This window comes from Acanthochromis polyacanthus, chromosome 24 (genome assembly GCF_021347895.1).
Source record: "Acanthochromis polyacanthus isolate Apoly-LR-REF ecotype Palm Island chromosome 24, KAUST_Apoly_ChrSc, whole genome shotgun sequence".
NCBI lineage: Eukaryota > Metazoa > Chordata > Actinopteri > Pomacentridae > Acanthochromis > Acanthochromis polyacanthus.
In genome coordinates, this window is record NC_067136.1 from 800,472 (window position 1) to 825,434 (window position 24,963).

Below are 24,963 nucleotides of genomic sequence, written 5' to 3' on the forward strand. Positions count from 1 at the left end.
GTTCGCTGCCATCCATGACTTAATGTCTAAAATACACTTTAAAAGAGTATCAATTGGCCCTGTGTCATCAGGAGACACGGCAATGTACAGCTGTGTATCATCAGCGTAGCTATGGAAACTGATGCCGTGTCTCCTGATGACGTCCCCAAGAGGAAGCATATAAAGATTTAAAAGAATGGGACCTAAAATTGACCCTTGGGGAACCCCACACCTAATTTCATGGGTTCCTGAGGAACACGTATCCATACTTGCATAAAAACATCGGTCTGAAAGATAAGAGTTGAACCAGTTAAGCACAGTACCAGAGAGGCCAACCAGGTGTCTGAGTCTGTTTAATAAGATATGATGGTCTACTGTATCAAAAGCGGCGCTTAGATCCAGTAGAACCAACACTGTTAGTTTTTTATTATCTAAATTCCACCTGATATCATTTAAAATCTTTAAAAGTGCTGTCTCTGTACTGTGGTTCATCCTAAAACCAGACTGATGTGTTTCTAAAATGTTAATTCTGTTTAAAAAGTCACTGACTTGGTTAAGAACCAGTTTTTCTAAAACGGTAAGTTGGATACAGGACGGTAGTTATTAAGAACATTAGGGTCTAGACTGCTCTTCTTCAGGAGGGGCTTCACCACCGCCGTTTTAAAGGCAGTGGGGAAGACACCTGTCTGAAGAGAGCAGTTCATTATTTTTAAAAATTGTTCCTCAAAGAATCCATAAAATGATTTTAAGAGTGGTGTGGGAATATCATCTAAAAGGCAGGCTGTTGGATTTACTTGGGAGAAAACTCGACCCAGTGTCCTTGCATCAACCAGGGCAAAACTCTCCAGGGTTTCCTCAGGCAAGGACAGCAGATCAGATGTGTTAACAGGTAAAACTTGGTGGGATAAAAGACTGGATCTGATGTCCTTGATCTTGGTTCTGAAGTGGTCTGCAAAGTTCTCACAAAGAGTGTCTGATGGTGTCTTCAAAGCTTTATTAAAATTAGTGCCTGCTAAAACATTGAAAGTGGAGAAGAGGAACCGGGGGTTGTTTTTATGTTCTGTGATGAGTTGTGAGAAATGAGAAGTTCTTTCCTGTTTGACTGCATTATTGTAGGTTTTGAGTTGTTGACGTAAGATTTCATGATGAACTTTTAGTTTTGATTTCCTCCATCTCCTTTCAGCACTCCTGCAGTTTCTTTTTAAGTGATTGATTTTATCATTTTTTCTCCATGGGGGTATCGTTTTCTTTCTGATTGTTTTTGTTAAAAGTGGAGCCACTGAGTCCAGAGTTGACTTCAGTCTGTTGTTAAAATTGTCAACAATAAAATCACACGGTGCAGGCAGAATTACTGCAGGAGTGCTCTGTAAAATCTCAATAAAATTTGCAGCCACCTCAGAAGTTAGATAGCGTTTCCTCACTGTTCTCACCGGGGCCTCCTGCTGGTTAAAACTGGCGATATTAAAAAACACACAGTAATGGTCAGACACAGCCAGGTCAACAACAGAGGACACACCAATGGACAAGCCATGGGTTATAACCAGGTCAACAACAGAGGACACACCAATGGACAGGCCATGGGTTATAACCAGGTCAACAACAGAGGACACACCAATGGACAGGCCATGGGTTATAACCAGGTCAACAACAGAGGACACACCAGTGGACAGGCCATGGGTTATAACCAGGTCAACAACAGAGGACACACCAATGGACAGGCCATGGGTTATAACCAGGTCCACGGTGTGTCCTCTGTTGTGAGTCGGCTGTGTGACATGCTGTGTAAAATCAAGGCAGTTTAAAAGATTTAAAAAGTCTCTGGACTTTGAGTCCGAGATGTTGTCAATGTGTAGATTAAAATCGCCAGTTATTAAAATTCTGTTGTATTTGGTGTGAATGATTGACAAGAGATTTGAGAATTGACTGATAAAAAGGCTGGAGTGATGGGGTGGTCTGTAGACTGTTAGACAGAGGATCTGGGCGCTGCTAAAAACAAAAGCATGATGCTCAAAGGATGCATAACTGTTAAAGAATACTTCAGTTGGGGTGAGATCATTTTTAGTAATGGAGGCTGTTCCTCCTCCTCTTCTACCCTGTCTGATGGAGAATAAAAAGTTAAAATTCGGTGGAGAAGCCTCGGTGAGAACAACAGGTGCGTCAGTGCCAAGCCATGTCTCTGTCAGGAGAAGACTGTCTGTTCTGTTGGGTCTGTTAAAAACAACAGTTTGGATGTTATGGGTGATGTAGTCCGGTGTTTTTGTGGGCAGAGGGTGAGTGAGTGAGGTGTGCGGTGAGTGGGCGTGGCTTATTGCCAGTCAGTCAGCTGGAGATGATTGGACCACATGGTGTATGTTATCTGTTAAAATGGAGCTGCCCAGTGTGCTCGGATGCAGTCCGTCGTAACGATAAAACGCAGGGCGGTTCCAGAAGAGGTTAAAATTGTCAATATATTCAGGTTGTGGGCCGTGCAGGTGTGCCGGAGCCAGACGCTCAAACTGAGGAGTCTAGAGAAACGCTCGGCACCGCGAGACAGAGTCGGTATGGGCCCGCTGATAAACACTGTCTTACCACAGCTTTTAAGAAGGATTTAGCAGGTGATGATTTTCCACAGGTTTTCAATTGGATTTAGATCTGGTGATTGAGCAGCCAAGGCATGGTTCCAATGTTCTGGTTCTCCATCCAGGCTTTAACTGACCTTGTCTTGTTGGAAAACCCAGTCATTGGAGGCAGGAAAGAGTTTTCCAGCTGATGGAAGAAGACTGTTTTCAAGAGTAGTGCTGTACATGACCTGGTTCATTGACGCTGTTCCACCCAGACTGAAACTACCTCAGATGCTCACTGATCCACCCCCATGTTTTACTGTAGGGGCAGACAGTCTGGTTTGCAGCTTCTCCAGGCTTCCTCCTAACCAGTAAGTTGGCTGGAGTGGGCATCAAGTGAAAATTGGAGTCATCATTGAAGAGAACTTTAGTCCAATCATCAACAGTCAAGTCCTATTTCTCCACAGTGTCCACTCATTTTAAGATCCCTGGAGGTCTGAGGTAGCCTAGCCGCGCTAGACAACCCACGGCAACTAATTTAATTCTCTGCCAGGGTGGGTTTAGTTACCCTCCATAAGGCTCGAGGCTGGATTCTCCTAAAACTGGCCGGACCAATCATCATGAAGTGTAGAGTCAGAAGGCGGGCGTAACTAAGTGACGACAGAGGCGTGACGATTCTGACAGAAACAACCGGCGCACAATAAACAGTTATCTTTCGACTCGGCTTTGGCCACAGCCCTTAAAGATTTGAAGATAAAATTCAACTTGAAAGATAAACAAAGGACGGCACTGAAGTGTTTCATTGAGAAGAAAGACGTATTTGGACTTATGCCGACGGGATATGGCAAATCCTTAATATACCAGTTGGCTCCGCGGCTCCGCTGGTTGGGAAGCTAATGGGACTTAGCCACAATCCACCGGTGCTCTCGGAACTACGTCAGCCTATTCGTTGCGTTGATTGGTTGTATACCTACCCAATTGCTGCAGAGGGATTTGATAGACAACCTTTTAGCCCGCCTACTTCCCTGTCGAGCTTCCCTAGACCCTTGTGCCGTCAGAAACATGGGCTAGGCTAGGTCTGAGGATGATTCCTGACACAGGAACGGATGAGTGACGGTCATTTGCTGGGTAGAAAGACGTTTCCTGCCGTGACCAGCTAGCAGTTTGGTAGAACCACGTTGGGCTTGTTTTTTCTTGGTGTAATGAACGGTTGTCTTGGAGATCTTCAGTTTCTTCGCTACCTGTCTCTCACTCATGCCAATTTCCAGAAGGACCAAGATGGCTGCCTTTGTGGATTCACATAATTCTTCAGTTTTAGGCGTTATGTGAGAGCTGACAACTTCTGAGTTGTGCTACGGCTTGAATGTCAGCAGGAAACCACTCTAGACCTTTGCATGTGCAGTGCTGCTGATGACATGAAATGTCCTCTTAGATACCCTGGGAAAACAATGAAGCTTAAGCATGTCAGATAGGACATAAAATACTCTGATATACCAGGGAATACAATGAAGCCAGAGGATGTTAAATAAGATGTAATAAGACAAGTATTATGGAATCAGTTGTATTTTTTGTCATGTTCATTGCTTTCTTCAGGTAATGAACCTTTAGTTGTACCGGGCATTAAAATGAACAAGAAACTGAAGAAAACAAGGGAGGTCTAATGATTTTTTTCTTTGATTGTAGTTATGGACTTGTTGTCTCACTACTCAGTTTCTTAGCATCCATAATACACATATTCAACACTTTAAGTTGTATTTATTAAATTATTGAGTTTTGATTTAACTGTGTTTTTGGTATGTTTTTTTTAATAAATTGCATATTTTACCTTCAGTTGTCATGGTGAGGAGAATATCATTCTTTTCTTTAGTCTTGAAAGCTATGTTATTGGATTCTTTGACCCCAAAAATGTACACTTTGACACCAAGTTTGCCATTATAGCTGTAACAGAAGCAAAGATATGGACCTCTCAAGGAAGGTCGGTGACCATTTTAAAAATGGCCGCCAAAGTGTGATCTCACTTGTGCCTTAGGATAAATTTACTTGTATGACCCTAAGGTACTTCCATACCAAAGGGGACCTTTGCATCATGATTTGAAGTCAAAAGTTGATTAACCTCCCTACTATTACTGAAAAATATCCAGAGGGAGAAGAGAGAAAATAAAGCTGTTTCGGAAATGATGCGGAAGGCTGATCTGAAGAAAAATCAATTCAAGAAGTGGGTGAAGTTTGAAAATTCAACCACATATGCAAGTTTTTTGGTCGCTCATGAAATAGTCAGGCATGGGAAACTATTCACAGATGGAGATTATATGAAAAAAACGTCCCTTAAGATTTCAGAACACCTATTCGCGGACTTTAAAAACAAGTATGAAATTGTGCAGAAAATCAGAGAGATGCCTCTCTCTGCGAAGACTGTCAAAGACAGAACCATAAAAATGGCAGAAAATATCACAAAACAACAAATTAAAGACATCAATTCAGCGGCAACGTACTCAATCGCCTGTGATGAGTCCAAAGAGAAAAGTGACACTGAACAAATAGCGCTGTTCTGCCGATACGTGAATTCTGCTGGACCACAGGAAGAAATGGTTGAGCTGATAGCACTAAAATAACCAGACACGGGGGGAGGACATCTGTGAGGCTGTGCTTGATTGTTTACGAGCCAAAGAATTAAGAACAACCCACCTAGTGTCAGTGGCTACCGATGGGGCACCGAGTATGACTGGAGCGCACAGGGGCTTTGTGGCCTTGCTGCAGAAGTCACTGGATAGAAAGCTGCTGACGTTTCACTGCATCCTGCACCAAGAGGCGTTGTGCACGCAAACTTTTCCTCCAGAATGCACAGAGGTCATGAATGTTGTCATTCAAATTGTCAATAAATAATGGCAAAAGGTTTAAATCACCGCCAGTTCCGTTCGTTACTGGATGAGGTGGAGAGCACATACTCTGATCTCCTGCTGCACAACAGAGTCCGGTGGCTGTCCAGAGGAGAGGTGCTGAAACGTTTTGCTGCATGTCTGGGAGAGGTGAAAACTTTCATGAGCAGTAAAGGGCTCGCCTTTCCTGAGCTGGAACAGCCAGAGTGGCTGGAAAAGCTGCACTTTATGGTGGACATGACAGCGAACCTGAACAGGCTGAACACAGCTCTTCAGGGGAGTGGAGGCACAGCGCTACACATGCTCGAGGAGGTGTTAGCGTTTGAGCGCAAACTGACAGTTTTAGAGATTTACAGAGAGGCACACTGTCTCACTTCCCCTCTTTAAGGGAGTTTAAACAAGCTCACAAGGTGATCAATTCAGAGTATTTACAGTCTGCAATCACCACAATGCAAGCATCGTTTGGGAAACGATTCAGCAAGTTCAGAGAGGAAAAAAACACATTGTCCTTCCCCGTCACTCCCCTGACCATCGATCCATCCCTACTAAATGTGACTGCATTTGCAGGTGTAAGTCAACCTGATCTGGAGCTAAAGCTGGCTGACATAGCTGACAAAGACATGTGGGTGTCCAAATTCAAACACTTGACAGAGGACCTTGAAGATGTTGCCCATCAGAATTCCACTCTTGCTCAGAATCACAAATGGAGTGATATTGAAAACCTTCCAAGACTGGACAAACTCATGTTTGAAACATGGAATGCCATCCCCGACACTTACATGAACATGAAGAAATATGCCTTTGGAGTCCTGTTGATCTTCGATTCCACATATGTATGTGAGCAGCTATTTTCCACCATGAACTACGTTAAACACAAACACCGCTCACCCCTCACAGATAACAGCTTACAGTCCTGCGTAAAGATGAAAGTGACTTCGTACAGCCCCGATTTGCAGACGCTGTGCTCAGAGGTTCAGGAGCAGAAGTCCCATTAATCAGGTAAAATATAATTTATGCAGATATTTTGCAAATATTTATAGATTTATATAATCTTTATTTATTTCATTGTTTAGTGACACAGTGCTTTTTTTCCCCCAATTTATTTTTTAAATTCAGGTCAAGGCTCCTCTACATGCTCTGAAAGCCCAAAGGCGATATAAGGATGACGGCTTATGGCACTTTTTTTTGCTTTTGTTTGAATAGAACAGAATAGAAACTATTTCAGACTGACCGTCAAGGTGGTCCATTTCGTTAAAATAAAATAGAACATATTAAAAAAGAAAACAGAAAATACACACAGATATAAAAGAAAAGCCTAGTAAAGGCAAGAGCGCCAATGGCTCCAAAGCCTTGAAGCAAACCTTACCGAGCTGCGCCGAGGATTGTATATTACAGAGATTATGTTGTTTTCAAACGCATCAACCCTACACATACATCTGTACATTAAATTGCAGAGCACTGCCGAGCACGTTGGTACACCAATACTTACAAACATATCACTAGCACTACAAGTGGGCGGCATAGCTCAGTGGGTAGAGTGGCCGTCTTGTAACTGGAAGGTTGCCGGTTCGATCCTCAGCCTGTCGAGCTTCCACCATCAGTGTGTGAATGGGTGAATGTGACGTATCATGTAAAATGCTTTGGATAAAAGCGCTATATAAATACAACCATTTACCATAACTCCTAGGAGCTCTGAGCAGCAGCCTCATACTGTCATTGCAGGCCACAGTAAGCCGTCTAAGGCTGTTCTGTCTAAATCTGCACCAAAGATGGGCAGTATAAAAGGGGATACAGTAAGTTTTCAATAGGCCACCTGGCACAATATGTGCTCTGTGCCACCTTCACTGGCACAGGCCACATATTTAATTTACGACATAACATATTTGCTTGAGCATACAGTCTGCAACACTGTCTATCCATGTCTTTGTCATCAGAAAGATCATTTGTAATAAACTGTCCCAGATATTTAACTGCATTGCATTCACTGAGAGCCAAGCCTGACAAATAGAAGACTGGAAACTTTGAATGTCTGTCATCTCTACTATGGACTATCAGAATGTTGCTCTTAACAGCATTATAGCTTATATCATGCTCTAACCCATACTGGCTGCATATACTCAGCAGCTGTTGTAGTGCAGCCGTACATGGACTTAATATGACCAAGTCATCTGCATACATGAGGTGATTAATTTGATTTCCACCTAGAATACAATTTGTACGACATGCATTGAGGTGCTCAGATAGATCATCCATATAGATATTGAACAGTATAGGAGACAAAATTCCACCTTGGTGAACACCATTGCTCACATAGAATGGATCAGATGTAGAATTGCCCCATTTTACTCTCATGGTCTGATGAGCACACCAAAAGGACAAAATTCTAACAAGATATGCAGGAACCCCACACTGCCACAGTTTTTTAAACATTTTACCATGGTTCACAGGTCAAAGGCCTTAGAGGCATCTATAAAACACAAAAACATTGACGTATTTTGCCTATTGTAATTATCTAAGATCTCCTTCAGAGCAAAAATACACATATCTGTACTGTGTTTGTGTTTAAACCCAAATTGATGATCAGAGGTGAGAATACACTGTAAACCCGGACTTCATATCTAATTGAAAATGTAATTACAATATACCAAAATAATTTAAGTGTGGTAGCATTACTATTCATATGTAAGTATATCTTGTGGCATTACTATCCAAAGTGAGTACATTCTCCTAATACCTGGGCATATTTGAACATACAAATAACTTTAAGTTGGTTTTACTCGGTTTTACTGAGCCGAAGCACCATTTTACCATATAGAGGATCTTTGGTTTTACTGCAGAAGCTCCTGATTGGTTATCTCTTGACGCATTGAATGTGAAGCTACATGAAGTTTGCAGTCGTCCGTGTACCGCCACTTTTGGAGCTGATGCAAGCGCATTTTGGACACAACCTTAAAAAGTTTTATTCGACGGCACGGGACACGTGTTTTTTCCTGAGGAAGAAGTGAAGCTACGTGGCTTTTGTTTGCAGTTGTCCGTGTACCGCCATTTTTGGAGCTGCTGCAAGAGCATTTTGGACACAGCTTTAAAAAGTTTTATTCTACGGCACCGGACTGCCTTACGGAGAAGTGGAGGACAGCAGTGCGTTAAAACTGTCTGCATGTGGATGTAAGTTGCTGCGGAGTATGCTATTTATCTTGTGAAAATGTGGATGAACTTGTGGGGCAGCTGGTAAGACACAGTTAAGTTCGTTTAACACACCGGGCATTTTTGACCTGTTGCTTTTCATTCAGTTATTTAGTTATGAAGTCGATGGGCTAACTTAGCTAAAAGCTACATTTCTAGGGACTGTTTAATCAGAGGCGAACGTTCTTTAGTGCAATTTAACATTACATTTTCAAGACTGAACCGCTTTGAGCGCGAAAACCGCACCTAGCTTCCAAGGAGAGAGAGAGCAGTAGCTGCGGTACAGCAGTCTACTGAAGCTAGTGAAGCTGGTTAGTGCATGTGACAAACCCATTAGGTCCATAAGGTGACTCAGCAGTATTAGCTACCAGCATATCATCAGCTACTTAATTAATTGAACAGTCTGGGCTCCAGACTTTTTCCCACCAGGTTCAGTGGTGTTTGCTATTGAGGATCAATATTACTAGCGCAAAATGTAGAAGAACAAATTAAAAAGAGAGGCAAGACCACACATTCATAGTTTTTCAATCATACTTGTATGACTGATAGGTGATACGCTAGTAACCAGTCTATACACAGCAAGAGCATTGTATTGTTTCTTTTTTTAAAAGACAAGCAATGTGAGCTGATGTGTTAACCAAAAAAATCATTAAGATTGTAAAATTGTAATCTTTCAAACACAAGACATCTAGCTAAGATCCTTGTCTGTGTGTTCTTCTATTGCAGGTCACAGAGCAAGATACTGTGGAGCTGTAAGTATTGTCCTTTTAACTGTGAAAAGAGAACACAGTTATTTAAGCATTACAGACTAAAACATGGAAGTTATGCAAGATCAGAACCATTTCCCTGTTTACATCAGGAATGTTTATGTACATTTAAATCATTAAATGCACTGAAAGTACACTTGTCCCGCTTCCATAACAAAACTCTGGAGCAACAACCAAGTGTAGATCTACCTGTTAAATTTTGTTGTCTGTCATGTGGTTTTGCTCAGTCTTGTTCTGAGACTGACTACTTAACTCACCTACGTACTGTACACTTTCAAGTGAACCATAAAGTCAGGTGCCCTTATAAAGATTGTAACTTTGAAAGCAGTGTCTACTCCAGTTTCAGAACGCACAAGAGTAGGGTACACAAGGAGCAGAACTGGAAGAAGTTCAAATCAGAAATCATTGGTTGTGATTATGTAAACCATGACTGTGATGCTGCACAAGAGCAAATGTCACAAGTTGATCATATGGAGGAGTTTGAAGAGTCGAGTCAAGAAGTCAGCGAGAATGACCTTAACGATTTAGAGAAACAGCTTGAGCACAACCTAGCATCCCTTTTGTTAAAGATGCAAAGTGTTCTGCACATACCAGAGAGCACTGTGCAAGAAGTAATACAACAGCTTTCTGAAATTGATAGACTGTCACAGCCACTTCTGCATAACAGAGTGAGGACCGTACTGAAAAAGTACTATGCTGACATGGATGAAACAGTTGTGAGAGAGGTTTCCAGTGCCATGTCAGAAAGTAACATGATGACATTTTGTGCCAAAGATGGATCCTTAGGAACTGCTAAAAGAAGAGCAGCATATGTACGTAGAGAGTTTCCACTGGTAAACCCCATAGAGTATGTGGTGGAAAAGGGCAAAAAACCACTTGCGTATGTCCCCATTGGTCCCATGCTCCAGAAGTTGCTTAACAGACCAGACGTGTTAGATAAGGCCATGTCAGACAAAGTCTTTGCCCTGGGGGAATACAGATCTTGCATTGATGGGCAGTACTTCAATGAAAACTCTCTTCTTGCAAAGGATGAGTTCACAATTGCTCTTGGCATTTACATTGACAACTTTGAAGTAGCCAATCCTCTTGGAACATCAAAGCTTAAACATAAAATGTGTGCAGTGTACTGGGTCATTGCAAACATACCAACAAAATATAGGTCTACCCTCAACTCAATCCAACTTGCTTTCCTATGCAATACTTCCACGGTCAAAGAGTGCGGTTATGCAAAGGTTCTGTAGCCTCTTATCTATGATCTCAAGTTATTGGAGCAAAATGGTGTTTACCTGGAGCAATTAGGTGCAAGTGTGAAAGGCACTGTCTTGTATGTTGCTGCTGATAACCTTGGTGCCCACTCCCTTGCAGGATTCCTGGAGAGCTTCAGTGTTGACAAGTTCTGCAGATTCTGTTTGGCAAGCAGTAAGGACACTCAACAACAAGAGGTACGTTCTGGATTCTTTCAGCTCAGAGACAGAGACTTGCATGATCGGCAGGTGCATGAGGTGACAGAGGACCCAGGATTGAGTCAGACTTACGGTGTGAAGAGGGCATGTCCTTTAACTGAGAATCTCAAACACTTTCATGTTGTCACAGGTTACCCTCCTGACATCTTACATGACATCTTGGAAGGCATTGTTTCAACTGAGTTGTCCCTGTGCCTTACAGACCTGATAGGTAAAAGGTTTTTCACACTAGATAAACTGAATCAGGCCATCAAGTACTTCAACTACACATTCACTGACAAAACAGACCAACTTCAGATTATTGGAAAGGGATTTTCCACAAAAGGCACCATTGGTGGAAATGCCCATGAGAATTGGTGTCTCATAAGGCTCCTTCCTTTTCTTATCGGTCACTGTGTCCCTGAGGGTGACAACACGTGGGAAATTCTCATGCTTCTTAAAGACATCGTTGAACTAGCTGTGGCACCAAGGCATACTGAAGAGACACTGCATTTCCTGGACTGTAAGATAGCAGAGCATAGACAGCTGCTGCAGGCAACGTTTCCACATTTTCGTTTACGGCCAAAGCATCACTACCTGGAACATTACCCTCACCTTGTAAGGAAATTTGGTCCGCTGTCAGAGGTTTGGACGATGCGCTTCGAGGGCAAGCATAAGTTCTTTAAAAAGGCAATTCGCACTGCACAAAATTTCAAAAATGTTGCCATGACACTTGCTACAAAACATCAAAAAGCAGCCAGTTACCATCTTGACTGTAGCTCATTTTTCAGACCATCAGTTGAGATGACAAAGGTTACCCCAGTTTTGATTGCCTCTTTCCCTTTGAATGTTCAGAGAGCAATCCCTCAAAATGTTTCAAAGGCAGGATCAATTCTTGAAGCCTCAACCGTTTGTGTAGACGGAATCAAGTACCATCCCAGCATGATACTCTCTACTGGCTCATGCTCAGGGCTCCCTGAATTTGCCCGGATTGAAAAAATCATTGCAGCTAACACTGAAATTCTGTTTGTCTGCCACAAAATGACAGCATGGTATTGTGAGCATTTGAGATCTTACCAACTTCTCCATAGTGATGTCTCCTGGATGTGTGTGCTTAAGATGTCAGAGCTGAATGATGTCCTCCCATTATCAGCATACAGGGTGCAAGGAGAACTTATGGTAACATTGAAGCGATATGTTATTTGCTAAATGCCTATTTTTTTCCTCAGATGGCTGTGCAACCAAGATTAACCATGAGAGTTATTGTCTCCGAGGGAGATATAAGAAAAATGACCATGCCAGCACGACCTGACACACTTGAAGATTTGATGAGCTGGCTCAAAGGCGCACTCCAAGCAAATTACAGCTTCACCTTACAAATATGAAGATCCTGAATTTGACAACGCACTGTGCAACCTCACAGATCTCACCGAGCTCCCAGAGAAGCAAACCATCAAAATCATTCCGATGATTGAGCTTACACCAGCCATTGCAGAAAATGAATCATTTAGTGATACAAATAGCCAAGCAGACACTGATATCCTGTCCAACTCTTCACTGGATAGAAGTTTGCAGTGGCCAGAGGTATTTGACATTCCCAAGTTTTCTGTTGATGTTGAGTACAGACTCCGTCAAGGTAACTTGTTGTATCTCAGGGATGGAACCCGTCTCAATGTGACAAAAGAACTTAAACATGATATTGTAGTGAGATCCAGGTTTAAGTGACCAAAACATTCCACAGCCGATCCCCTCCTCAGATAACAACAAACTCTCTCCTCTCGGAAAGCTTAAACAAACAGACTAGGACCCAAAGTGCTTTTTTATGACCAGAGAGAGACCTGTATCATCCCAGATGCGATTCAGAGACATCTGTACCATTCGCCAGGACACCCTAGATTCATGTTTATGATGACCTCTGACTTTTAAAGAAAACCTCTTTTCTTTCCAAAGAAGAGACACACGTGTTCCTATCAGAGATTTCTCCTATTGTTTCCCCTTCTACAGAGAGACTCCAGAGTCCCTGCAGAGAACTGTTAACACCTTTAAATTTAATTACCATTCAAATGTTTGTGGTCCACACCGACAGAACTGCTTTGATGAACTAAGTGTCCTTGCAGCTGGACCTCTGCTCCTCTCCCTGTCTGCCATCAGACAAACAAGAGTCATAAATATTCTAATGACCTGGGGCCTCATTTATAAAGCTTGCGTACGCACAAAACAGGGCTAGAAAGTGACGTACGCCACTTTCTACGCAAAGGTTGTGATTTATAAAAACAAACTTGGCGTGAGAATGTGCGCACCGGTGCACCAACCTTGATTCTTGATGCTTCCTTACGCACAAAACAGGGCGTAAATCACAAACTTTGCGTAGAAAGTGGCGTACGCTGTGTTCGTTGTGATTTCTAAAAAAAACTTGGCGTGAGAATATGCGCACCGGTGCGCCAACTTTGATTCTTGCTTAAGCACATTTTGGAGACGGAGGGAACGGCAGTGCCAGAGGGTGAAGTGGTGAATTGAAACCAGATTGATCTCAAACCTTTATTGTTATCACATATTAGACTTGTAGAGCCGGATAATCATAAACACTCATTGTTGTAGATGTTCATATCGTGCGTCATTCGGCCTACGACTGTATTTGCAGAACTATGTTCATATATTAACAGGGGCGGATTGAACGTTATTTCATTCGGTCGTTTAACCGAAGGCCCGGTATCTGGGGCCGGTGCGGTGATCTTTATTAAATAATTTTGTTTACTGATCACCTGGTGCCCGTATGGCTCATCGGGGAAAGCAGAAGACCCATTTGTAGGGCTGGTCTCTGACACAGTGGTCCAGGTTCGGTTCCTGCCCGCGGCACTTTTATGCATGTCTTCCCCAGACTCTTCTCCCCATTTCCTGTCACTCTTCACTGCAACTATCACAGTAAAAAGGCAAAAAAAGTAAAGAATTTTGTTTATTTATCCATATGCGGCCGAATGGGATGAGCGTCCAACCATTAATCAGCTCTGTACAGGCACACAAGCTTCACACCACAACCCCCGAGTGAAAATGAATTTGTCTATGTGAACCGAAAAAATGTACATTCAATCAGTGTACAAATTATTTGTACATCAGACATGATCATAACAAATTTAGTGGCAGGGTGGCCTGGGTCAACACATGATTCATTCATCCTGACGCACAGCAGTGAAAAGACTGCAGGGGGCGCTGTGTGAAATGCCGTGGATCAGCAGCTTATTTATATACAGATACATTCATGAGTTACTTTGCATTGACCATTCATGGTAAAATGTGGGTGTGTTGTGGGCGGAATGTGAGGTGGATCCACCTGTGCAATCTTCCAGCTGGGGTGTGATTTATAAAGAAATTGCATGCAGCTGTGCTTACGCAAAGTTTTATAAATCAGGGGCGAGGGGCATACACCCTTTTCGTATTTTCAGCGTACGCAAACTTTAGTATGGATCCTACGCAATGTTTTATAAATGAGGCCCCTGCTCTCACCTCTGCAGAGGCTAGCAGAGACTTTCTCCTTTGTTCAGCCACAGAACTTCTAAAACTCATATTCAGAAATGTATTTTTGTTGTTCTGTGTTTACAAAAGATATAGTGAGATGTCAACATGCATTTTGAATCAACTCCCGTTTTTCTAGCTGGTTTAGATCGAAAGTTATCAAACCTATTGTGTTATTCATGAACAGTACATTTTTCTTCCACAGCTCAACATTGCCCCCTATTGACGTCGGAATGCCATGACATTATCAAGGTTTACAGTGTATTAACCGTAAAACTTCGCTTTATCCAGGTTTCAAAGAAGTGAAAACTGTTTTATTCCACCTTGTATGAGTGTATGTTACCATGTCTTCACTGTGATACATATAATAACCATTAGAATGCACACGAACATATAAATAGAAACTAGAACTCACATATTCTTAGACTAGCTTGTATAATCAGTTTATTTTATCTTTGATTGGTTAAAATATATTGTAAGGATCATGGAGGAGTAAACAGATCGTTCTTTTTGCGCGTTTTAATATTTGTAATCATTATTTGATCCGGTTTCATCTCTCCTCTCTGAGCCAAAGTGGGAGGCGCGCCTCCGCCGTCGACACTTCCACGTCCCTTCTCAGAGAAAATCCTTAAAACCAGTCATCTCACGTGGCTCGTCCTTTTTCGCCTTTGCCTCTTCTTCCTAATTCTTTTAACCAGAAACTACGTAGAGCGAGTTTTCGTTTTCTTGGCGCCTTCTTTCTTCTTTTCTTTCTTCTAAGTCTATACCAGCATCAGAGCAGGCCTCTCATAGCTGCGATTTCTTCATCATTTTTCCTTTTAATCAAAGAATAGATATCTACGCTCACTACTTAAGCAAATCAAGTCCATTTTTATTCGACGACAATTATTTTTAATTAAGAACTAATTCGATCCCGTTTTTACGGCTCCGACAGTTTTTTTTAGCGGCTCTTTATTCATCTGTTCTCTAAACGCTCCCTACCGGCAGAGATAGACAAGAGCCTGCGGTTGTTTTGTTTATCAAGCTATTTTTCGGTCAAGTCAACCCCAGAGAAAGACGAACGGTTCCTGCGTGCTCTCCACCATCTGCTGAGATCCACCCCGCAGGCCCGAACCGAACCAGAGGCGCTCAAAAGCATCAGCAGGCAGGACGCCAAGACGTTGCCATAGCGACAGACTTCACGGCCAGAGAATCTGCCGACCCGTATAGTCAGGTCCGTTCAGACGCAACGTGGTCCCAGCCCAGACTGAGCAGCCATTCTCCGACAAAGTAAGCCAGCAAACGCATGGGTGTGATCTGAATTATTGGGTTGACGTCTCAAAATAGCTTGAAATCTTCCTTAAATAGCTTCCAAAGTCCTCTTTTAATAACTCCGTTTAGTCACTTATCAGTCGTTCATTTTCCAAATTATTAATCGTCTCGTCATACCTTCAGCGGTCTGATTACTCAGTCCATAATCCTAGTTAGAAATGCAAATCTGAATAATTAACACACACACACACACACACACTACCTATTATCACCTACACCCACACACAAACACCATTATACTTATTACTGTATTAATCACTGTTTTGTTATTAGTTTAGTCAATAAATATCTTTCATTTAAACCACAATTACAGTCTCTTTTGCGTTTATATGTGTTGACTGGGGTCAATGTTTTTCGAGGATTCTCGACATTCAGATATTAGACTGATTAACTAATCAAAAATTTCAATCCATTAATAATATTTTTATTAAGATTGATTAATAATTTTCCGGTAAATTAAACTCCGGGTGGTGCCCCGATTAATAAAGTATCATCAACGAGTGCATACTTATTAAATTAACGTTTAATAAGGCAATATCGCTACAATATCCTCGAGAAACTGGCTGAGACCATATATGCATTTACAGCATACCCAGAGAAGGAACAGTTTGAAGCTGTTGCAAAGGCCTTAGTACAAACTCACTCATGTCTGAAAGAATCAGGGTCGCCCTCTGGCTGGGATGGGTGGAAGAACAGTTTAAAGTTTAAGATGGGCAATTATAGAACTAAAATGCGCCAGCTGGGTCGAGTTGATGTCACTTTTAACAGTGGTAAACGTGGAAGATACACTACAAATACCGAGCCTCCCAACAAAAACATAAAGAAGGCAAGGAAAGGGGAAATAAATTTCCTTCCCGAATATCCAGAAGGGATGGATGACCATGACCTTGAAGGGGCTCGCCAGATCCTGATTGATGAAATGATGAAGAGAAAGCCAAATGGACATCTCATTAAAAAGGAGATGGATGTAACGTTTGCTCTTCGGAGAAAAGAAGTTGTAATAGACAAGCCTGCCATCAGCCAGATAATACATCGCTGGCCAGCTCTTTTCACGGAAACCCAGGTTTGTGTGACTATTTTGAGTGTTTACACAAATAACGATGTCTTTTTGTGCTATAAATGTAATGGTGAATAAGATTGTACAATTGTTTGCTATGCTTTGTGTTTCAGGTTTGTTCTGAGTTCAACAAAGTGGTGGGGAAAAATCTCAGGGAGAACTTCTGTGATGCACTTGACCATTTCTCCCCAAGCCTGATGGACATCTTCAGGAAGAAGAAGGGCCTCACTGGCCAGCTGTTGGCTGAGCTTTTGCGTCAGACAAAGGTGCATTGACCTCTCCTCTCCTCCTCCCTTTTCTTACTTCTTTTCTCCTCTTCCCTTTCCTCTCCATTCTCAAATCATCATTCTCATTTCCTCTAGTCTCCTGATCTCTCTCCTTGTTTTCCTGTTCTATCCCTCAACCTTCTTCTCTCTGCCTTTCCTTTCATGCAATGTTACAAAGCTGTTTTCTCTGTGCCCACTATCCTCCAGACCACTGAACCAACAGACATCAGGTGCCTTTGTCTTTGAGGACTGCCAGTCATCTTGGGGGAGGATCCATCAGCTTTCTTCAAGACTTCCTGTGTAGGCAACTTTATTATTTGAAAATCATGCAGGTGCATGTTTTGTTTTTCAATTGAAGCCAATAATGAAGACTTGAACTTTAACTTTATAGCCATATTTTGAATTATGATACAACATAAACTAAACATAAAATAATGTTTCTTCCTTTTAATCTATTTTTTGCTGTTAGGATGCAACTGACAAAGACTCCTACAGTCAGACTCCAATGGGAATCCTCTGCATTGGTCAGGAAAGTCCTCAGCTCAACCCATCCAGAGTGGGGATAATCTTGGAGGGTAGTGTGGTCATGGATGAACTGGCAAACCTACCTCAGGCCTTCTATGTCCTTTTTGGCCTGATTTATGCCCTGCACCTGGACTACCCCAAGTGTATGAGAAATACCTTCCACTTTGTTCAGCAGGTAATGTTCAACCTGGGTAAAAGTGAGCTGGCACCCAAAATACAAACCTTGAAAAATCAGTTCTCAGTGTAAAACATGGTTCTGTGAAGTAGTTCAGATATTTGTTGTACTTTCATACAAACATTGTTGTGCAACATATTGTTTGCAGTGCATTACATTATTGCAGAAATATTTCACTTTTTTATTTTGGTTATATGAGGTATGACCTCTGCAGCTGCGGATTCATCCAAGCCGTAATCAAGCATTTAAAACTACCTTTTATTTATTTATTATTTTTTTAATTTCTTAATGTTTTTCTCATCTTCGTTGGAGCCAGGGAACAGTTAACATTCCTACGTTGTGTGTGACATATTCACATATTTTCAGTCTCTCAGAAAGAAGCAGATGCTTGTAGTTGCCAATTGTCTTCTGACAATGTTCATTTTCAAATATTTTTCTGTGTTAAAGTGAGTAATTGTTAAACGTTCATTGGTGCCAAAAACAGATGTTACAAGGTGCTACAAGAAGTTTTTCTCTACAAAACACAATGTTCAATAGACTGTGATCCTTTGCACTGTATTTATTTATGTATTTATTTTATTTCTCATTAGTAATTTTATTGGAGATTTTTTGTGTTTTTTTTTTTTACATTTCTATTAGTTTTTTATGGAGATTTGTTTAACTGTTTATTTAACTTTTAATAAGTGCATTGTAAACAGTGATTTAACTAAATTCTAAAATAAAATAGAAAAAGAATATACGTCTGTTTTGCTTTACTTCAACTTAAGATGCTGAGTGGGGTAAATGGGTAAAACAATTGATATTACAAATGATTTTGAGTAAAATAAACTTTGTATTTAGTGCATTGAACTTAAGTAGAATAAGTAAAATAAATAAGAATAATTAAGTTAGGTCAACTTGGCACCTAGTGAATTGAACTTAACAATTTTTGTTAAATGCACTCAAGTTTTCTTTACACATTACTTAATTATTTTAACAGGTTTCCTTAACATTTTTAAGTAGATTCCACTTATCCGGGCTTACAGTGTACAGTCCTCAAATCTACTAAGTATAAGTCTCTCCAACACTTTAGACATTATGCTTGCTAAGGCTATTGGTCTATAGTTGTCAGAGCTGTTAAGCTTCCCAGCCTTAATTTTTTATGACTGGAACAAGTAGAACAGCCAGAATAGAATCTGGAAGAATTCCATGAACCAGACATCCAGTGAAACATAGGCTGAGCAGGGGGCAAAGTTTCTTGCTAGCATGTTTCATATGTTCAGCTGTTATATTATCCATACCACAAGCTTTATTGTCGCTGAGTTTCATGATAGCTTCATGTACCTCAGAGGGAGTAATAACCACCCCTTCATCAAAACCTACAGTAGGTACAGAAAGTATTCAGACCCCTTGAAATGTTTCACTCTCTGTGTGATTGCAGCCATTTGCCAAAATCAAAAAAGTTCATTTTATTTCTCATTAATGTACACTCAGCACCCCATCTTGACAGAAAAAAAACAGAAATGTAGAAAATTTTGCAAATGTATTTAAAAATAAAAACTGAAATATCACATGGTCAGAAGTATTCAGAGCCTTTGCAGAGACATTCATATTTAACTCACATGCTGTCCATTTCTTCTGATCCTCCTCCAGATGGTTCTGCTTCTTTATTGGAGTCCAGCTGTGTTTAATTAAACTGATTGGACTTGATTAGGAAAGGCACACACCTGTCTATATAAGACCTTACAGCTCACAGTGCATGTCAGAGCAAATGAGAATCATGAGGTGGAAGGAACTGCCCAAGGAGCTCAGAGACAGAATTGTGGCACAGATCTGGACAAGGTTACAAAAGAATTTCTGCAGCACTCAAAGTTCCTCAGAGCACAGTGGCCTCCATAATCCTCAAATGGAAGAAGTTTGGGACGAGCACAACTCTTCCTAGACCTGGCCGTCCAGACAAACTGAGCAATGGTGGGAGAAGAGCCTTGGTGAGAGAGGTAAAGAAGAACCCAAAGATCACTGTGGCTGAGCTCCAGAGATGCAGTCGGAGATAGGAGAAAGTTCCAAAAAGTCAACTATCACTGCAGCCCTCCACCAGTCGGGGCTTTATGGCATATCCTGGAGGAAAACCTCTTCCAGAGTGCTCAGGACCTCAGACTGGGCCGAAGGTTCACCTTTCAACAGGACAATGACCCTAAGCACACAGCTAAAATAACAGAGGAGTGGCTTCAGAACAACTCTGTGACCGTTCTTGACTGGCCCAGCCAGAGCCCTGACCTAAACCCAATAGACATCTCTGGAGAGACCTCAGAATGGCTGTCCACCAACGTTCACCGTCCAACCTGACAGAACTGGAGAGGATCTGCAAAGAAGAATGGCAGAGGATCCCCAAATCCAGGTGTGAAAAACTTGTTGCGTCATTCCCAAGAAGACTCATGGCTGTACGAGCTGAAAAGGAGCTTCTACTCAATACTGAGCACAGGGTCTGAATACTTCTGACCATGAGATATTTAGTTTTTCTTTTTTAATACATTTGCAAAAATTTCTACATTTCTGTTTTTTTCTGTCCAGATGGGGTGCTGAGTGTACATTAATGAGAAATAAAATGAACTTTTTTGATTTTGGCAAATGGCTGCAATGACACAGAGAGAGACAAATTTCAAGGGGTCTGAATACTTTCTGTACCTACTGTACATTGGCGACAGCAACAACATTGCTTTTAACACAGTTGAACAGCTCTTGATATTTCTTCTGCCACAACTGCGAGATTTCATCTCACCCACAGACACCATCTATATTACAGGGTAGTGAGTTTACTGTTATTGATCAATCTTGTTTTTTCCAGAAATCATTTACACTATTGCTATGGAGCTTCTTAGCTAGAGAATCAGATCTAAAAGGATTCTCGTGTCCTTTTATATAACGAAGAGCATTAGCCTTCTTCTTATGTTCAAATTCTGGGCCGTGCTTGGATAATTTAAGCTCAGCTTTTCAATTTATTTGAAAGAGACATTAAGACATTGTTATTATTTTTTCAAGAATTCAAAATGTTCAAAATGTGTTCATTGCATAGATAAAATTTAATTTTCTCTGTAGCACGTTGTGGATTTCATAAACAACATGCTATAGTTGTTTATACAAAGTGTAAAGGTAAGAAAAAGCAATATATATGGTGTTATCTTCATTTTAGATAAGATAGCGGCTATCTTCAAAAGGGTAGTCAAAGCACTAATAAGTGTATGGCTGGGGTGAACCCCGAAGTATGAAGGGGAAGTTGTTATTTTTATACATTTTTTAAAAATTTCTTTTTAATAAATGCGTTTTTTTTTTCATTTTAGATGTCAAAAGTATTCGCGGCTCCCAGTGTTTTCTGTCTTTCAATTGGCTCTTTTGGTGTTAAAGGTTGCCGACCCCTGCACTAGACAGAGCATGGACACTATTCTGAATGTTCTTGTTAGTTTTATTGATGATGATGATGTGACCAGAGGAACTCAACAAACAACACTCTGTGTGTGTGTGTGTGTGTGTGTGTGTGTGTGTGTGTGTGTGTGTGTGTGTGTGTGTGTGTGTGTGTGTGTGTGTGTATACCGGTGGGGACTTGTCTTACGGTGGGGACCTAAAATGAGGTCCCCACGGGTGGCAACACCGTTTTCTTGGCCATATTGTTGTTAATAAAAAATGTAAAAGTGCAAAAACGTTTGTTTAGGGTTAGGCATTGATTTGGTGATGGTTAAGGTTAGGGTTAGGGTTAGGAGTTAGATATGAATGGGAGTCAATGGTAAGTCCCCACCGGTATAGAAAAACGAAAACTGTGTGTGTGAGTGTGTGTGTGTGTGTGAGAGAGAGAGAGAGAGAGAGATAGAGAGAGAGAGAGAAGGAGAGAGAGAGAGTGTGATGTGACATCTAGTGATTGTGTGACAACAGAAATAGTGCTGTAGGTCAGTTTCTGCAGGCTTTAACTGATGTGTGTGTTTGTGATGTTAACTCTGGACTGGTAGATCTTTGGTCAGAAAGGTTGGACACCTCTGCTAAAAACAAACACAGTTACACTACTAAAGTGTCTGTTTGGATGTTGATGTTTACAGATGTACAAATTCTAATGTTCTGCAGACCATAAGTTCCTCCTCCTGTCTCTCATAATCAGAGTCATTCATCACTAAAATAAACATCATGTCTTTCTGCTCCAGTTTGAATCATAGAAACTCTGAGGCACTAGAAGTTATTACTTCCTGAAAACATCTAATTATTACATTATTATACTGCTGCTAAATACAAAATAAGAGCCTGTCCAGCTCCTTTAGAGGGAGAATTAATGAATACAGTGTTTCCCCTACATAAACTTTACTTGGGTGGCCCGCCCAAGTAGACTGACACCCACCCAAGAAGATGAATTTAAAAAAAAAAACGTGCGGTCATAATTACTGGCACCGCGTAGGGAAAACAGTCCACCTGTTTGTCTCTCACTGGGTTGTCAGGTGCGCACACACCAACATGCGCGAGCGCTCATGTATTCCGCCAGCTTGACCCACCTTGTCAAGCGCTCATTAGCTCAACACCACCTGCAGCGTTGCACAGCCCTGCTTGCTTCAAGTGTCTCAGAGGTAAGTAAGTAACTTTAATACATTTTCATCCCCTAAATTGAAATCATTAAATGTCTGAAAAGACGCACTGTTGTGTTTAACAGCAACGATATCTTAAAGGTAGCCGGCAGTCACTGACAGTGGGAGCCTCGAACGTTAACGAGCAGGGAAGAAGGTGTTAGCCGTGGCGGCTAGCATCCGTCGCTAGCATTAGCTTCCCAGTTCAAAACAACAGCGCTCCTATTTGTTATCTCTCAGGTTTGCGGCTCCAGCGGGTTATGGTAATGCTAGACTGGTTATTGGACAAGGCATCTGTAAAGTAAATCGACTTGGACATGTGGCCTTGCAAGAAAGTTCTGTATTTCTTCATTTAAAAATACATGCGACAGAACAAATAAACAAACTCACTTTCCTAGTGAAAGTTTGCAGTCATTGGCTAATAAGATAATCACTGTTGCACTTCATTTTGCTATTAAATATTCATAAATAAATATTGTTGAGTGGGGAAAAGGTGACTGAAAATTTTTCAGTCACCTTTTAATAATAAAACTGTCTTTGATTGCTAAACAGATGACTTTTTAATAATAAAATCAGTGTTCTTGAATACACTAAGTTTTTGTTTATTATATACTATTGTATACATCCTTGGAGCATTCAGTGTCCTGCAGCCACAGGAACCCCAGTTGGATGATGCTGCAAACACTGCTCATCTGCAGACCCTCATCAAGAAATTCCTTCCTGGACAGGATGAAGCCACAGTGGTCCAAGAGTGGATGTCATTCAAGGAGCATGTGTCTTCAGGAGCATTTAAGGTTATACTCATTTCCTTTCCCTAAAATATGGATTTTTTTGGTATGTTTATTTATTTATTTATTTATTTATTTATTTATTTTCTTAAACTCAAATTCTATTTATTTTTTTTCAGGGATTCTCTGTAAATCAGGATTCCATAATGACATTTTCTATTTTATATCAACTTCTTTCTATCCTGGTTAGGACAAAAGCCAAGGAGCAATCCTGGAACTGCTGGCCAGTGAGTACGATGAATGGGGTGTCGTCTACCCCTGCCTGTCCCAACTTGCTGCTGCAGCCCTCATCATCCCAGTGGCAAGTGTAAATTGTGAGAGAGATTTCTCAGCAATGGACAGGGTAAGTGATTTAAACCATAATGCATAAGAGCACAATGTGAATAATTTCAGTAAATTTTCTTGTGCTCTTTTGCATTATGGTTATGCAAGTTTTTTTCTCTTTTAGATCAAAACTGAACTGAGGAACAGGCTGCAAGGGGAGCATCTTGCTGCATGCATGCGCATCAGCATAAATGGACCTGACCCCCAATCCTTTCCATACAGAAAGGCATTGGAGATCTTTTTTTCAAAACAGAGAAAAAGAAACTGCTCTGACAAAAACTGTTAGCTTTGCAAGTAGCTTTAAATAGCTTTTTTCCCTTTTTTCCCCGATTTTCTTTTGGGTTCTGTTTGTGTTAAAGCAAGTCTGCAGCAGGCTTAAGTTGTATCTATGTGCAATAAATAACACATGGTTCATAAACCAGTTTGACTAGATTATTTTGAATGCACTTATCAAACACTGCGACGTCCCCCTCCACCGCCGGCCCACCACCACAAGTAAATTCTCAACCTAGGGGAAACACTGGAATATTATAATAAATGAACATTATAACTCACCTGTACAGGAACAGACCAGTAAACAGATCAGACAGAAGAACTCAGATGTTCCAGCAGACATTTTACCGTCTTCTTCCTCCTCTGATCCTCTGGTAGTTTGGTGGAAATAACCGACAAAAAAAACCCAAAGTTTAATCAGTAAACACAAGTTGATGTCGCTGACTGAGTATTAGTTTAGAAAATAATCCGTGAGGATCAGCTTCACAGAGAAACGAGAGAAAAACGGCGCTGAAAGTCATTGAACTCCACCCAGATAACAGAGCTCTGAAGTCAGTCAGAGTTTCCAGTAAATCACGTGACCTCAGACTGCAGAGAGAGAACAGAAAACAGCAAACAGCAGAATGATGATGGTTTACTGACTGCTGCTTCTTCTTCTTCTTGTTATTATTATTATTGTTATTAGCATTCAGTTCTTAGTTTGGTATAAATATCAGCATAAACCAAAGGTGAAGCAGTAAACTCCAGTTCATGTCTGATCATGACTGAAGCTGTTCAGAGAAATAGTTTCTGTGTTTCTGTCTGAAGGTGGAGCTTGTAGCTGCTGAAACATGAAACCTTCCTGAGGTCTGAAGATTCCTGTTTAGCAGCCAGACTGTTCATGATCTCTGCAGCCATAGACATATATAAAGAGTAGACGCCGCATCGAGCGCTACTGCCTATTGGGGCTGACGAGCGGTGGGGCCGCCATCTTGGTCCGGTCATCCGCTCCACTCAGCGCTGTTTGACAGCGCATTTAATCCATCTTAACTCTGAATATTAAACTGATTTTCATGGGGTTTTTTTTATTTTTATTTTTTTTACTGCAAACGTCATACATGTAGCTATGATACAGGACAAATGGTTCAGCGTATTTTAATATTCATAGCGGGAATAATAGATAATAATAATAATAATAGGTAATAGAATATTCTGATATTAAGCTCGACTGTAGACAGGTATTTTGCAAACACTGTAAACACACACACACTAATATATGTTAGAGAAGCAGATAATGGCAGTAAAGTCAATTATTTTAATAATTTGAAGAGACAATATATGATTACACTATACATACACACACACACACACACACACACACACACACACAC

General features: G+C 41.1%; 1 protein-coding gene across 10 annotated transcripts in view; it reads right to left on the bottom strand.

Annotated features, from left to right (window-relative positions):
* LOC127532602 (uncharacterized) overlaps nucleotides 1–24,479 on the bottom strand; it is a 114,439-nt gene extending 89,960 nt beyond the window's left edge. For 5 of the 10 annotated variants that reach the window (XR_007940141.1, XM_051944571.1, XM_051944566.1 and 2 more), the window contains exon 1: nucleotides 23,876–24,478. Coding sequence is in view for 8 of the 10 variants with exons in the window: in XM_051944571.1 (XP_051800531.1) it covers nucleotides 23,876–23,936 (61 nt within the window). In the remaining 2 variants the exon portion in view is untranslated. Of the gene's footprint in view, nucleotides 1–19,232; nucleotides 19,973–23,875 lie in introns of all 10 variants that reach the window. The other 5 variants (XM_051944572.1, XM_051944565.1, XM_051944569.1 and 2 more) reach the window with 3 other exon arrangements.
* Between the last annotated feature and the right edge of the window lie 484 nt (nucleotides 24,480–24,963).